Source organism: Amblyomma maculatum, chromosome 4 (assembly GCF_055883805.1).
Source record: "Amblyomma maculatum isolate TAMU_Amacu chromosome 4, ASM5588380v1, whole genome shotgun sequence".
Lineage (NCBI taxonomy): Eukaryota > Metazoa > Arthropoda > Arachnida > Ixodida > Ixodidae > Amblyomma > Amblyomma maculatum.
In genome coordinates, this window is record NC_139347.1 from 39,907,303 (window position 1) to 39,921,304 (window position 14,002).

General features: G+C 43.6%; 1 protein-coding gene across 1 annotated transcript in view; it reads left to right on the forward strand.

Moving 5' to 3' along the window:
• Positions 1-14,002, forward strand: part of tweek (transmembrane protein KIAA1109 homolog tweek) — a 106,330-nt gene that overhangs the window by 24,952 nt on the left and 67,376 nt on the right. Inside the window, exons 16-20 of the mRNA XM_084601172.1 lie at positions 66-185; positions 1,263-1,505; positions 3,604-3,729; positions 7,624-7,833; positions 9,444-9,568. Of these exons, the coding sequence (XP_084457298.1) occupies positions 66-185; positions 1,263-1,505; positions 3,604-3,729; positions 7,624-7,833; positions 9,444-9,568 (824 nt within the window). The remainder of the gene's footprint in view (positions 1-65; positions 186-1,262; positions 1,506-3,603; positions 3,730-7,623; positions 7,834-9,443; positions 9,569-14,002) is intronic.

Here is a 14,002-nt window from a genome sequence, read left to right on the forward strand (position 1 = left end):
CTTATGTAATACTTTCGGGTCTTTCAACTGGAAAAAAAAATTAAATGAAACCATTTTATTTTCAGGTGCGGGCTCAAGCCTTGTTTTCAGGGGCGGAGCGTCCATTGGGCAGTGAGACGCTGGAGTATGCCTGGCTGGTGGAGCTTCAAGCTGGAGACATCACTGGCAGGCTCACACTCCCTCAGGTGAGTCGATGAGGCAATCTGAAATTGTAGTCACCCATTGGGATGCCTCAGTAGCAGTGGAGTGAAGCAATCTCTCTCTCTCTCCTTCTTTTTTTTTTTTTTTTTTAGCATTTATATACTCAGCTTTGCACAGGTTAGTTGTAATCACAAGTGCAGAGTGCACTCATTAGTGACCTCAAATAGAGTGTAAGCTACGGAAAGAAAGGAGCAAGTCATTTCTGTCTGTTGTGAATACTTATGAGATTGCTATGCAGTAGATGCCCCTTTGGATGAACTCGGTTAAAGTGAGTTCTCAGATAAGACGAACACTATTTAGAACATTTGGCTTGCTGCCTTTAGATTCGATGTAAAAAAAAAAAAACATCCTGCTTAAGATGAACTGTTTCACGTGCCCTTTGGTTGAGACAAAACTTCTCGGCGGCCGTTACTGACAGTCACTCTTTTAAATGGTACTCGCAGAGGGTTCCTGAGGCACTCTTGAGGCAATTTAGTGTTGTATTCAGTTTTGTTTTCGGTTTGAATTCTTTATTCCTCAAGGGACGCTTCTGTTGCTCGTTATATATATGTGAGTGTATGTGTGAATAAACGGGTTATGTTCATTCGGTACGGCTGGAGTCTGCTTCCACCTTTGAAAACACCACATTGGCAGCACGCCAGGAGACCGGGGCAAAGGTGGGGAATGTGGTGTTTTTGAAGGTGGAAGCAGACTCCAGCCGTCCCGAATGAACACAACCCGTTTATTCACATATACACTCACATATGTGAACAACAGAAGCGCCCCTGAGGTGACAGGATTTTTATTTTTCATCATGACATCATATCATTAACAGCTATAGTGTTACCGAACGAACGGCGACAGTATGAGCCGTTTAAGGCTTTCGCCTTAAAATCTTATTTATCTGACCGACACCATTTGTCCAGCATGAAGGTCAGTCGCCTAACTGCATCAAGGTTTCCTCTGTGATAACCCAGGGCACTGGTTGTTATAATGAGAGTAGCTGATTCATAAAAAAAGAAAGAAAGAGAAAAGTGAAGGAAGAGGTGATTGATTGATGGGACTTGTTTGTGAACATGCAGCTCTACGACCTAGTTGTTGGAGTGGAGCTGTTTGTACAGCAGGCCCAGCACAGCAGTGGGGCACTAGTGCCACCGCAGGGTTGCATCCACTGCCAGCACGATTTGCCCCAGACAGAGTGCTCACACGCCGAGTCCGGTTCACCGTGCCCCGTGCCAGATGATCTCAAGTACCGCATGACACGGCTCTCAGTGGACTACGTCGACATTTGCTTGGAAGAGGCCAACTCTGCCATTGTGTTGGAGGTACGCGAAAGTCTCATGCGAGCTTTGGGAGGGCAAATTCTTTTTAGGCAGTGCTGCCTTACGTGGTTCCTCTCTGTTCACTTATGCAGACTGTAGCATTTTTGTTCTGCTTTGAGAACTGCTCTACACACTGCACAGAACTGTAGGTGGCACCTCAGTAGAGCCAAGGTGGCGACTGGGAAAAGGATTCGTTATATGATACGCCCGAGTGCAGTAACAAGTATCTTTGATTGCGCAGTTTAATTGCACTGTTTCACTGCTGGCGAGCGCCTAGTTTTAGTTTAACAGTTTTGATTAGTTTGCATAAAACAAAGACCCATTGACAAACTGGAGGTGATCTGCTTGTGTCTGCAAACGCCTGCCATGCAGTCGAAACCACTGAATCGTTACCTGCCTCCATGGTCTCTTTAGCTATGCCAAGATCGCTGACACTGAGTAATTCTGCATGAACACGAAGGAAAAGCCAGAAAAATATGTGTCTCGGGTTTAATGCTGCGTTGTTGCAGGTCAACAAGTCTGTGAAGAATTTTTGTGCGACACTGCAAAATGGTTCTCTATAGTTTCACTTTTAAATGTCATCTTCTTGGATTTCAATCCAGTCAGCTGAATCGTGGTGTTTTTTACATATGGCCACAATTTCAGGGGAGGAGCCCTTGTCCTTGTTTGCATTCTTTCTTGTATGTATATTTGTGAGCAGACTTGTTTAGAGTGCTGGAGCAGTTTTCTGCTGAACGAATAGCATGCAACTGCAAAAAGCAATCAACAGGCAATGTGGCTGCTCCTTGCTTTTATTTTTATCTAGCTTTGCTTGAGCACGAACAAAGACCATGAAACCCAGCACCTGCCGTAATATTTTATTTATTTTGTAGTGCCCAGAACCGTTCCAGTGCGATGAGAGAAGCCTGCTCACATTCGTATGTTGCAGCCTGAACATGATACCCTCAAGTCGGGCTACGGGCTTTGGGACACGCAGTGGCACGAGTAGCAGATGGGGGCTTCTGTACCTGTTTTCACTTGCCAGTAACCCACTTCTCAATTGTGCTATAGCTGAAATGCAATTTATTGATCGGGCGAGCTAACTCGGCCTGCCTCATTGCCTTGCTTTTTCTTTTTTTCCCTTCCTCCAGGTCTCCTACTTTCTCAGGTGCTTTATTTCTTGCCACTCCAGTCTTTTCACTTCGAGGCTTTATTTTGTGCACCATCAAACATGATTGTTTACAGTCGGCAAGCAGTATTGCAAAATGATAAAATGCAGGAGTGAAAAAATGATATTCTGGTGGTGCAGTAATTGCAGTCTGGTTTATGACAATGCACAGTTTTGCTTGCAATACAGTTCAGTCGCTGCTGCAATTGCAGTGACCAGCAACCATTGTTTTCCTGGTCATTCAATTTAAATGAGGCTATTAATGGCACTGAGTTCTTACCTAGAAGGGGGAGGTCATCTTGAGAATGTCACGAATGCATGACTATTCACACTGTCTGGCTTGTCAGACCACAGTTCCTATACGAGAAAAGGCAGTGAAATTATGCCCCCCTATCTTTTCCATTTTATCGATGTACAAAAGCACATGTAGCAATGGGGCTTAGGTTTCCTTTTTCCACAGTGCTCTCGGGACAACATCCGAAAACACATTCTGCACATCGAGCTAGTTTTCTGTCAGTGAGATCGCAGCACAGATGCAGTGTGGTGTCAGCAGTGCTAATTATAAGCGGCTTTGAATGTCTTGGGTAGGACCCATGCTGTCAGTGAACCTTTGCTGCCTTTTTTTTTTGAGCTAATAGGTCACAAAGTTAAAACATTAAGAGCATTTGTCATTGTTCGCTTGTTTAGCTGAGAACGGAAGGACGGTGTCACTGAGACCCGTTGAGAATATTGCCTCGAAAGCCTCCCTTTCTTGGTAGTGTATTTTATATTCCTTTAAAGTCATTTTCATGTGTCTCTTCTTATTTCACAGATATTAGGTGCGTAACGGAACAGACCATAGAGACTTAATGCATTTCCTGGCCAATGGCCGACATAGCAGAGATATAACATGATGATAATGCATCTCTTAATTAGACATGGTTTTTATGTTTTTGCGGCCATTCCTCCTTGCAGGTCGGGCCACTGAAGCTCACCCAATGCAACTTGCACTCAGAGCAGACAAGTGCGGGCCTGAGCCTGCAGCTGCGAGCTGTAAATGTTGCACAGTTCCTGTTGTCTCCAGATGGCCCTTGGCTTCAGGTACTGCATTACAATGTGTGTTATATTTTGCTTTTAAGTGGGGTCGTGCAGCTACACGAGAATGCAGAAAATTTAGATTTGCTGTAGAAGGTGTTGGTTTGTGTCAAGTTGTAATATGGTTTGGTTTGCTTTGTGAGGTTTAACGGCTCAAAGCGACTCACGCTATGAGACACTGTAGTGAAGGGCTCCAGAAATTTCGACCACCTGGAGCTCTTTGTTATGCACTGACATTGCACAGCACACAGGCGCCTTGCTTTTCGCCTTGTTCGAAAAGCAGCCGCCATGGCCGGGACTCGATCCCGCATCCTTGGGCACAGCATTCGAGTGCCCTAATCACTGCAGCACCATGGCAGGGCGCATGTTGCAATATGTACAATAATTAAGCAAGGAAGCCCACATTATGAGGGCATAGCTTCTTGATAAAAAATAAATTCTTAAAGGACAGGGTAGTGTGTAAAGAGTACTGAAATGCTCTAGGTCCTTAAGACTAGCATAGTTTGATTTGGCAATCGTAGCAAGTCAAACTGCACCTCTATTGCCAGGTCAGACTTGCTATTGAAGATTAAGCAAGGCGTAATGAGTTTTACTGTGTGATTATAGAATGAGCCTTTCTGCATTTTGAGATCAGTGACTGTGTTTTTGTTTCTGGCATGGATTCCTAATTTCATTCCTTCTCATCTTAGCATCAAGAAGTAGTTGTGTTGCCCCCCTCCCCCCTTTTTTTTTTTGTAATGTTTGTAATGTAATGATTGGATACTATGAAGACTGACCGCAATCGACAGACAGTCCTTGGTCAGTTGGCACTGAATATGACAGTTCGTTTGGTGGCAGTTGGTGGTTTTGTTGGTCTAATAGTTGGCTTTGGGATTCTTTTAGTGCAGGGGTCCTCAGCATTTTTAGCCTTGGGAAATCCCACAGACTTTAAAAAGGGGCTGAGGAATCCCTGCTTCTTCGTTTCCTTCTTATAACAATATTATGAGATGATAATATGTTAGCATTAGATCTTCTTCTTGCTTTTAATTGTTTCTCTTATACTTTCCATCTTTGCTTCTTATAATTCTTTTATCCGAGCTGCTGCGGCCGCTTTTCGATGGTGACGAACAGCAAGGCATCCATGTGCTGTGCAATGTTAGTGTACATTAAGGAACCTCAAGTGTTTGAAATTTCCGGAGTCCTCCACTACAGCTTCTCTCATAGCCTGAGTCGCATTGGAACATTAAGTTACATGAACCAAAGCAATCTTATCATTCTTTTAATTTTTACTGACTTTCTGAGGTTCTTCTCATAGGGCCTCTCCTTCCTCTCTTCTATGATTGGAGAGCAGATTTTTTCCTCCTATCTGGTCATGGCAGATGACTCTTACGTGTGTACAATGCCACCCTGGATTTCAGCTTTTCTTCGTGATGAAGCTTTTAATGCTGCCCCACTAAGAACAGAGCACGATTTACAGCCTGTCAAAAAATGGCAGAACTAAAAATGTCTGTGACGGGCACTCTTCCATAAATTGAGTCTGTGTGCTCAGTCACAAAATAAAGTGCATGAATGAAAGGTAGGGCTTGAGGCACACATTGATTGGTTTAGGGGCTCTGGGGAACCAAAAAAAGAATCTTCAGGAGCTCACTTTGGTTCTCAGAGTGCGCTTACTACTACCCTGCTTTAGTGCACTACAATAGGGCTCAGCCCTTCCATGGTGGCTCAGTGGTTAGGGATTGATTCCAGGCTGCGGTGGCTACTTTTTGATGGAGGCGAAAAGCAAGGAACTCTTTACTACGTTGTCTGCCATAGCCTGAGTTGCTTTTTGACATTAAACTCACAAATCGTCATAAGGTACGCATTCCATACTGCCGGACAAATGCATATTTTAGCGGATTTGTACCGAAGACGGCCAGCGATTGGAACCACCTGCCCACCTTGGTTGCCGATATTTCTGACACATGTTTATTTAAAACTGCCGCTGAAAACTGTGTGAGTAATCGGCCTTGTTATTTAATCTGATCTTGTATTTTGTGCACGTTTAACTTTCTTGTTGTTGTTGTATTACATTCTTCATTTTGTTGCGTTATGACCTTGTTTTTACTCCACTCCCTTCTGTAACGTCCCCTGAGGCCTTGAAGATATTGTAAAAAATAAATAAACGAATCAATCAATCAATCAATCAATCAATCAATCAATCAATCAATCAATCAATCAAATCAAATCAAACCTTACATTAGCGCTCGGTACCTAACCTGCACTTTTTGACAAAAGTACACTCGTTAATTTCACTTGTTGATTTGAGATATATCGACACAAGCACTGTTGCAGTGTAGTGTAATTGTGCATGTCCATTCCATGATCCTCTCAAGTGTGCAGCTTATTAAAGTTTTCAAAACGTGCATTGTTGTGTTTAGAAGTAGGGTGCGTGCGAATATTGAATTTTCAAGTATGAATTGAATAAAAGTGTGGGAAGAAGAATGCCTTTTAATATTGTATATCTGATGAGGGAAAAATAAAATAAAATATAAATAGCTAACTGATCAATAACTCAAAGTGGGTGTGGTATTGGTTGAATATTTAGGCGAATCCCCCGAGGTGGAGTAATTTGTAATAAGAGAGTAATTTCTCATTACTCAGTAATTACTCAGGAGTAATTACTGCCCTGGAAAGGCGGTGGTGCCGGGTTCGATCCCCGGATCAGGACGTACATATTCATATTTTTTTATTTTTCACACACCTCTGTTGGGAAGCCATTGTTTTAGTACTTATTAAATGGTTTTGCTGCATTTTCCCACTTGATCATTACTCGATTACGCCCTAACAGTGGCTGCATATAACCTATGTACTTTTGAAGTGAGGTATGCAGAGTTGCAGAAAATGTGCATTTTTTGAACCAAGAGTAAAGGATCTACACTAGTTTGTGGGATGCCAAGCACATGTGAACAGATGCCCTTCTGTGCTGTAGTGGCCGCCCCGAGACCCCATCTTGCTTTGTTGCAATACATTTCGTGCTGCACATTTTTATGCCTGTTTTATCATTCTCTCTCATTTTTTTTTCTTTCTTCTCAACTCCTTATTGCTCTTTCACTGCCTTTTCTAAACAGTCCATGCCCGCCTTCTTTCTATGTTTGTAATACCTCTCTCTCTCGCCAAAGCATGCTCTGCGCTCTGCCTCAGTGGCTCAAGGTCATTGAGATGTTGGCTTTGTCTCGCAAGGATGAACTTAGTGTGGGTGCTAAATTTCTAGGTCAGCAGGAACTATAACAAAAGGTTCTTTATTTTTTATTTTTTGAAGCTGATAATTCAAGAAAAAGTGGTGCTTTATTCATGCAACTACAGCACAGCTCTACAGACTTGCCCAGCCACCTTCGTCCTTGGCCGGACATGTGCAACAATTAATTTAGCAGCATCTTCATCCCTTACCACTTCGCACCACTTCAGTAATATTGTTTCTGACTGGCATGAAAACTGTGGCCCTTCCCATATAAGCGCGTGAGAGCATTATCGGCACAGGTGCAGCACTTGAAGAGCTGTGCTCACCGACAGCTTTTTGTGGATATGCAGCCAAGGCTATGAGGGCGGGTTGTTGAAGGCCTAAGTAAACATAAATTCGCAGTTAATGGATATCCCACACTATTATGTGTGCTGTCGAAACAAGGGCATTGTTAAAGCATTCAGAAACCGGCAATTAGATGCAAACCCCACATATGCTTTGTGGGATCTGACAGATGGGGCAGCCTTTGCAGCCTTTGCATGGGGCAGCCTTTGCATTTGCATGGCTGATTGTAATAATGTTTTAATGCTCCACACTAATGTTGCACCAGTTTGTACTGTAGTATTTTGCAGAATTCTGGGTAACTAGGCGACGTAGGTGCAGATGTTTGTGATTGATGTTCATCAAACAACTTTTGTTTTCAGACTGGCAAGCTGGAGTTTGGGCCATTGGTTATGGACAACTGGACTCATGGGCTGCCCCAGAACAGCCAAGAGGGCTTCCTTCGCACTCATGACAAGACTACGCATCGGCTCTGGTTCCTGTGGGGTGATGGCCGCGCTGGAGGTCGCTGCGGTTGCCTGGGGGGTTGCTACTTCTTCAACTCCGAGGACGCACCCGAAGGCTCACCAGCAGTATGCTAGCCCTTTTATTTACTGTTTTTTTTTTTTTCGTGTTCTTAGAAAAACCTGGGAAAGCTGCATCTATGTGACAACACGAATTGTACGAAAATTAGAATTTAAAATGTAAAAATGCTTTTCTCAAGTTGAGGCATGCTGACACTTTCAATTTTGGTAAAGAGAAGGGCTTTCGCCATAATTGTGAGTGACTTTTCTTGAAGCATATCCTGTCATTTCGTTAAACGTTTGGCATGCACTTAAACGTAGGCCGTGTCCTTGCAAGAAATCTGGCAGCATTGCATAACGTGAAACCTGTATTTAGAAGAGGAAGAAAATGAAAGCACCAACCTTGTACTATTAACATTCTACTGACCATATACCAACCATGCCTCGATGCAGGCGCTTAAGGGTTTCATACGGTTGCTTACCTTGTAAGATTGCAGTTAAACCTCGTTACAGCCGCCGACTGATTTTTCCGACTTGACGGGACCCGGGAAATGGTCTAAACAATCTGGCATTTCGGAAAATTCGTGAGGTTAAAAAAAAAAAAAAATTTTATCTGAAGAAAGTTTGCTTTAAAGATTCTCAAACTATACCATTTCCCACATTTTATTTGTGAGCTAACAATAGAGTTATAGCATAGTGAAATCCGCTACCATGATCTGCTTCCGCACACCGCCCATGTGCACATGTTAGCATGATCTAATATTCCGGGCCACCAGTGCATGCTTGCTGATTGGTCTTGGCATGGTAGGAGTGCGTAATGCCTGGAAGCACGAGACTGTCTCAAGGTGGTCTGCTCATGTGGAGTAGAACCCTGTGAAAGCAGATTGCGCTCTGCCATTACTCTGCTAGTGTCATACTTTCGTCACGTCAGCGTGATTGTGCACTGTTTGTAGGCCACCCCGAGGACAATGAAGAGTATACCGTTACTGCCACCGCCTCACAGGGCAGTGGGGAACCAATAGCCAAACTAGCTGGTCCAAATGGCCCCGTTTAAATCTAAGGTGGCTCCTTTTGCAGCCACTCCGGTTGGTTGGGACAATGATGCCATGGCCACGGAAGCACTTTCTTATGGCTTAGTTAAAGTGGGCCTTTATATATATGTGTACGTGGCCTTTCACATAATGTGGTAGCTTACGAGTTTGTGCCAGTGAGTGTGTGGAGAAATAGAGGCGCAAATTAAGGGATTAGGGATTAATCGAGTAGCAAAGTGTACGTATGCAAATGAGGATTTTTAAGATGAGCCGACAGACAAGAGCCGTTAACTTTGTCGCATTGAAACCTGAAAGTGTCTCCTGCATGTTTTTTTCATGAATTTGCGTCCCCTCTGCAACTAAGAAATTGGATAGATAGCTGAAGATGTCATTCTATGGTGACATATTGTTGACACATGCTGCTAGAAGCAGCGTACAATAGCAATTTGTGTGTCTCCCGTTTTGATGTGCCACATTAGCACAAGTATCTGCCCTTGCCATGCTCATTCATACAGGAAAACAGTAATTTACGGTATTTCAATAAAGATATATCGGTCTGCAAATTTTTATTGACCTTTTTTATGCTCTGTATTGCCCTTCAGATTTATGCATTCATTTGCATTTAATTTTCGGCAATATTTTTCTCAGGGTGATGCAGGGCAAGGAGAGGACTTTTCTGAGCCACGCCACAGCGTCTTCCGTCAGTACAGCAGTCCAGCACATCGTCAGCCAGCTGCAGTTAGCTTTGCTCGTTCTGCTTCAGCATGTGATGGGTATGTTGTTTGTCTTGAGTTTCTGACTTGAAATGGGGGCTGTAGGCTGTGGAAGCATTTCACAGAACTTTAATTAGGGGTTTGCAAAATTGAATTTCAAATATGAATCAAATACAAATGTGGAGAAAAAAAATGCCTACAAATATTGAACAAATATTATATCTGTTCAGTTCGAAAAGGGTTTTTGTGATGGTGAGCGAATATAGAAATTTTTGAGTATGAATCGTATATGAAATGGGGAAAAAAATGCCTTTGAATATTGAATTGAGTATCAAATATCTGCCTAGTGAAAAAAAAAAGAAAAATGAAAAAAAAAATAGTAAACATTGTTTATCTTGTTTATTTCAGAAATCACCTGGTATTGGAAATAAAATTCAGTGAATATTGCGCAGAAGTGTACACTCTATATTGCAGTGTAAATTTTATACAGGGTGCCATATACTGGTTTTTATGCAGGAAGGACCTGCATGAAAGCAAATGAAGCTGTCATATCGCTGCTGAATACAGTAAACAATTTGTCCTTCAAAGTACCAGAAAAAATGCGCGAATTAACCGAAACCTTGAATTATCAGGCCAGAAAAACTGCCGAAAACCGCTTGCATCGCAGCATATCTGATGAACACCAGCACGATGATTGCCAACATTTGAGATGAAACCAAAGTGGATATGACGTTTTTTTCCTGGTTTTGTCAAACGCATAGCTTCGCGTGCGCTGTTGTAAAAACCCTTTTCACAAAAGGGGAGGTCCGTCTGTTCAAAACAGCTCCGTCGTGTTTTGAAGATGCTTCACTGCAAGGTCCATGTGGCCAAGCGTTGCGGTAAAACTGCAGTGAATTCAAAAATAGTTTTGGTGTGTGCGTAATTTTCGAACATTTGAAAATTCTGAATATCAGTTTCCCGAATTTTCCTGATAACTGATACTGCGGTTCTGCCACAATCAGATTTATGAAAGTCAATGGTATTCGGTCATTATCGGATATTTATTACCTGGACTGAATGCTGGTTGAAGCACAAGCATGCTTGATTTGTATTCATATTTTGGGTTATTTCATACCCTTCATTTTAATGCTTTAAACCACAGACCGCTTTGAGTCATTGAGATACTTGCAGTAATACAATCTATCTGAAGATATCGAACACAGATTTATCTAACTAAATTTATGCGCAGAAGTGGGAGGAACCGGCTTCCTTATGATAATTAAGTCTGGAAACTATTTGACTGCAGAAATTTGCATGTGGTCTCCGCATGGATAGTTCCTTACATGAGAAGAGGTTTTTGGCTGTGGAGCGTGAAAGGTGTTTCTGCGTATGTCCATAGACTACGAATGCATGTATACTGCCTCAAACTATTGACCCAAAGTATTACTGCACCAAAATTGTGCAGAAAGTTTTGCTACATAAGGAAGCTGCCATGTGGGTTAGGCAACTGGTCTATATCCTCCGGGATCTGCTGTAGTTCTTAAAACCTTCTTTGATGTTCTTTCTTTCTAAGCAAAGTTCACTGGGACTCTGTAATAAAGTTCTTACTTACCGATGCTTATATATGCATATATACAGTCGAACCTGGATATATCAAACCGGGATAATTCGAATTTCGGATATATCGAACTCGGGGAATATCGCCTTGAAAATCCCATGTAAAAGTATAGGAAAGCTGCGTCGTATATTGAACTCCAATTTCTCCGGTCGTTCAATAGTATATCGAACTCCGCACCACGCACTGGAAGGTTCACCTTCCCCAAAGGCGGTCACATCATCCTCGGCCGTTTGCCGCGTGACATTCTCAAGCCAAGCGCAGAAGGAATGAGAGAGAACAGTATGGCGACGATTGGTCGAGGGCAGTGGAGCACCGTTTCCCCATAGACGTGCACATCTGCGGTGATCGTTTGCCTCAACAGCATGTGACGTTTGTAAGGCGTGAAGGAATGAGAGGGAATTGGTTTGGCAATGGCCAGTACGGAGCAGACGCAGCCAATGCAGCCGTGGTGTTGGGGAGAGGGGAAACAACGCGATAGAGTGAAGCGCAAGGGTGTGCCCAATCTTCTACCAAGCTTTTTCTCTCCCCTTTCTTTCTTCCCGGTCTTCGTTTGCAGCAGCACACACTACGCACGCGCTGACAAGCCAGCTCAGCTCGTGCCAGACAGCGTCGGACGTTTTCTCCAGTGTACGTTGTGAACCGTCTGTGTGCGGCAGGGGGGGGGGGGGGTCTTCGTGCTGAGCGTGCGGCGTAGTGTAAGCTATGGAGGCTGTGGACGTTGAGAAGCGGCAGATTTCTTCCTTTTTTTTTGCGAGTCGACCATTCTTGCCATCGTGCAGAACGTGCAGCGTAGCGTAAGCTATGGCGGCTGCAGACGTTAAGAAGTGGCAGATTTTTTTTCTTATTGCGGAAGTGGTCCATCCTTTCATCTATGAATCAACGAAAGCTGTGATCATGACACCGACTTTTAGCACTGTGCGCTTCAAATGGCATTTGCAATATCACGCTTTCCAATTATTTTGTGGCAGTGGACTCCACCCACCCCAAGCGCAGCGTGTAAAATTGAACCTGGCTTCTGCAATCAAGCCATTACGGGCACTCTGCTATGTTCGCTCCCCGCCACTCTCCTCCTCCGCCTCTCCGCCATAGTAAAAAGATAGCATCTTGGTGCGCTGCCACAAGATGAGCTGTGGATGTGACGGCTGAAACGGAGAGACTCGCCACCGACTAGCACTTTTTTTTTTTTTTCATATTCTTGGCGGCAAAACTGAAGGGTGGGTTCATTACGGGAATGGGTTGATTACGCGACAAATGCGGTATAATTTTTCACGATCGCAAGCGGCGTCTCAAGCCGATTTTTGTATATCGAATTAACGATATAAGTAGAACCCTGATTGTACGAATCTCACGGAGTCGCGAAAAAATTCGTATCTGAAAATTTATATCTTAAAAACGAATGAAAATAAGTATGCAGAAGCATGGGAGAACCAGTCACTCAGATCTGTTTACGCCCGAGAAGGTTTATTACGGTCGCGCGATCACAGCTCGCCACTCGCGGCGCACACAGCGCGAAGGGCGATCGCGACACGCGGGACGCGTGCCTCGTGGCACGTACAGCACGACAAGAAACAGCGATGTGTCAGCCGCGTGGCGCCGCAGACTGCTCGTGATGCGTACAGCACGATTAGCGATCGCGAAGTTTACGATGTTGCGGCCCATACTACTCACGGCCGCGCGCCGCTGCAAGCCTTTCGCGGCGTTGAAAACGATCGCGGTGCCGGCGATGTGCTATCCGCCCGCCTCCGCATGCTTCTCGCGGAGCGTACAGCATGACGAAACGTTCCATTAGTGGAGTTTGATAAACATGAATAACAGTGCTGCGTTTTGGCATGGGATTTCTAAGAGCATGTTAAGGCAGTTCAATATCGATATACACTGGTTCAATACAGTAGAACCCCGCTATAGTAAACACGGATATAGTAAAAACTCGGATATTGTAAAGTGAACCTGAAGTCACAGTTCACCTTCCATAGACGACTGTATATTTTCACCCCTTTATAGTAAAGACACATTTGATAAAAATCGGTTAAAGTAAAGTGAGTCTGGCCGCGGCGATGACTTCTTACCAAATGACATCGCCGCGCGCGCGCTATCTAAAATCGCGAGGCGATTTTTGTTTGAAAAAAAAAACAAAAAAAAAACTAGTATTTTTTAAAATGGCTTTACCACTAGGCTTAGTAGCACGTAGGAGAAGTGAACTTCACGTAGGCCTTGGAGCCGTGAGTGAAAGCATGCAGTGCATAGGAAAATAAAGTAGAGCTGCTACAAGCATGGAAAGAAGGCGGTACGATTCGTTCAGAAAGTAAAGGAGAGTAAAAGTGCAGTGAGAATTAGGGAAGGGAAAAAACAACTGAATATTCACAGCACTGTGCAGCACAAAGCAGCAGTGGCAAGAACTGGAGGCGCGGTGTGCGCGGTTTTGCAGCACTTGACTGCCGCACGCATTTCACATCTATTGCCTTCTTACAGACAGAAACAGCAGATGACGACACCGTGCTCATGCAACGCATTGGTTTTCACATGAAATCAAACTCAGTTGTATTCATAGCCATTGTTGCCCCCATAATTGAAAAGTACTTCCACAAGATGTAAGCAAGAAATCTTGTAGTTGAAAAATGGCACGAAGAGACAATAAGAGAGAGATGGAAGATATTTGAGTGTTTTTTTCATTAAGCAAAAAGTAGTGTTCAGTAAGTAGCCATTTAATTACCAAATGGCATCTTCAGGACCATGTTATCACCAACAACTGATATAGATTTTTGCCGGTCCCAGGTACTTTACTATAAAGGGGTTTTACTGTATATCCTGCATTTCAATTTGCCTCAGTGCCTTTTTTGTTGTTGACTGGAAGGAAAAGAGAGTAAGTAGCCTAGTATGGGGTTATTGTAGCATTACGC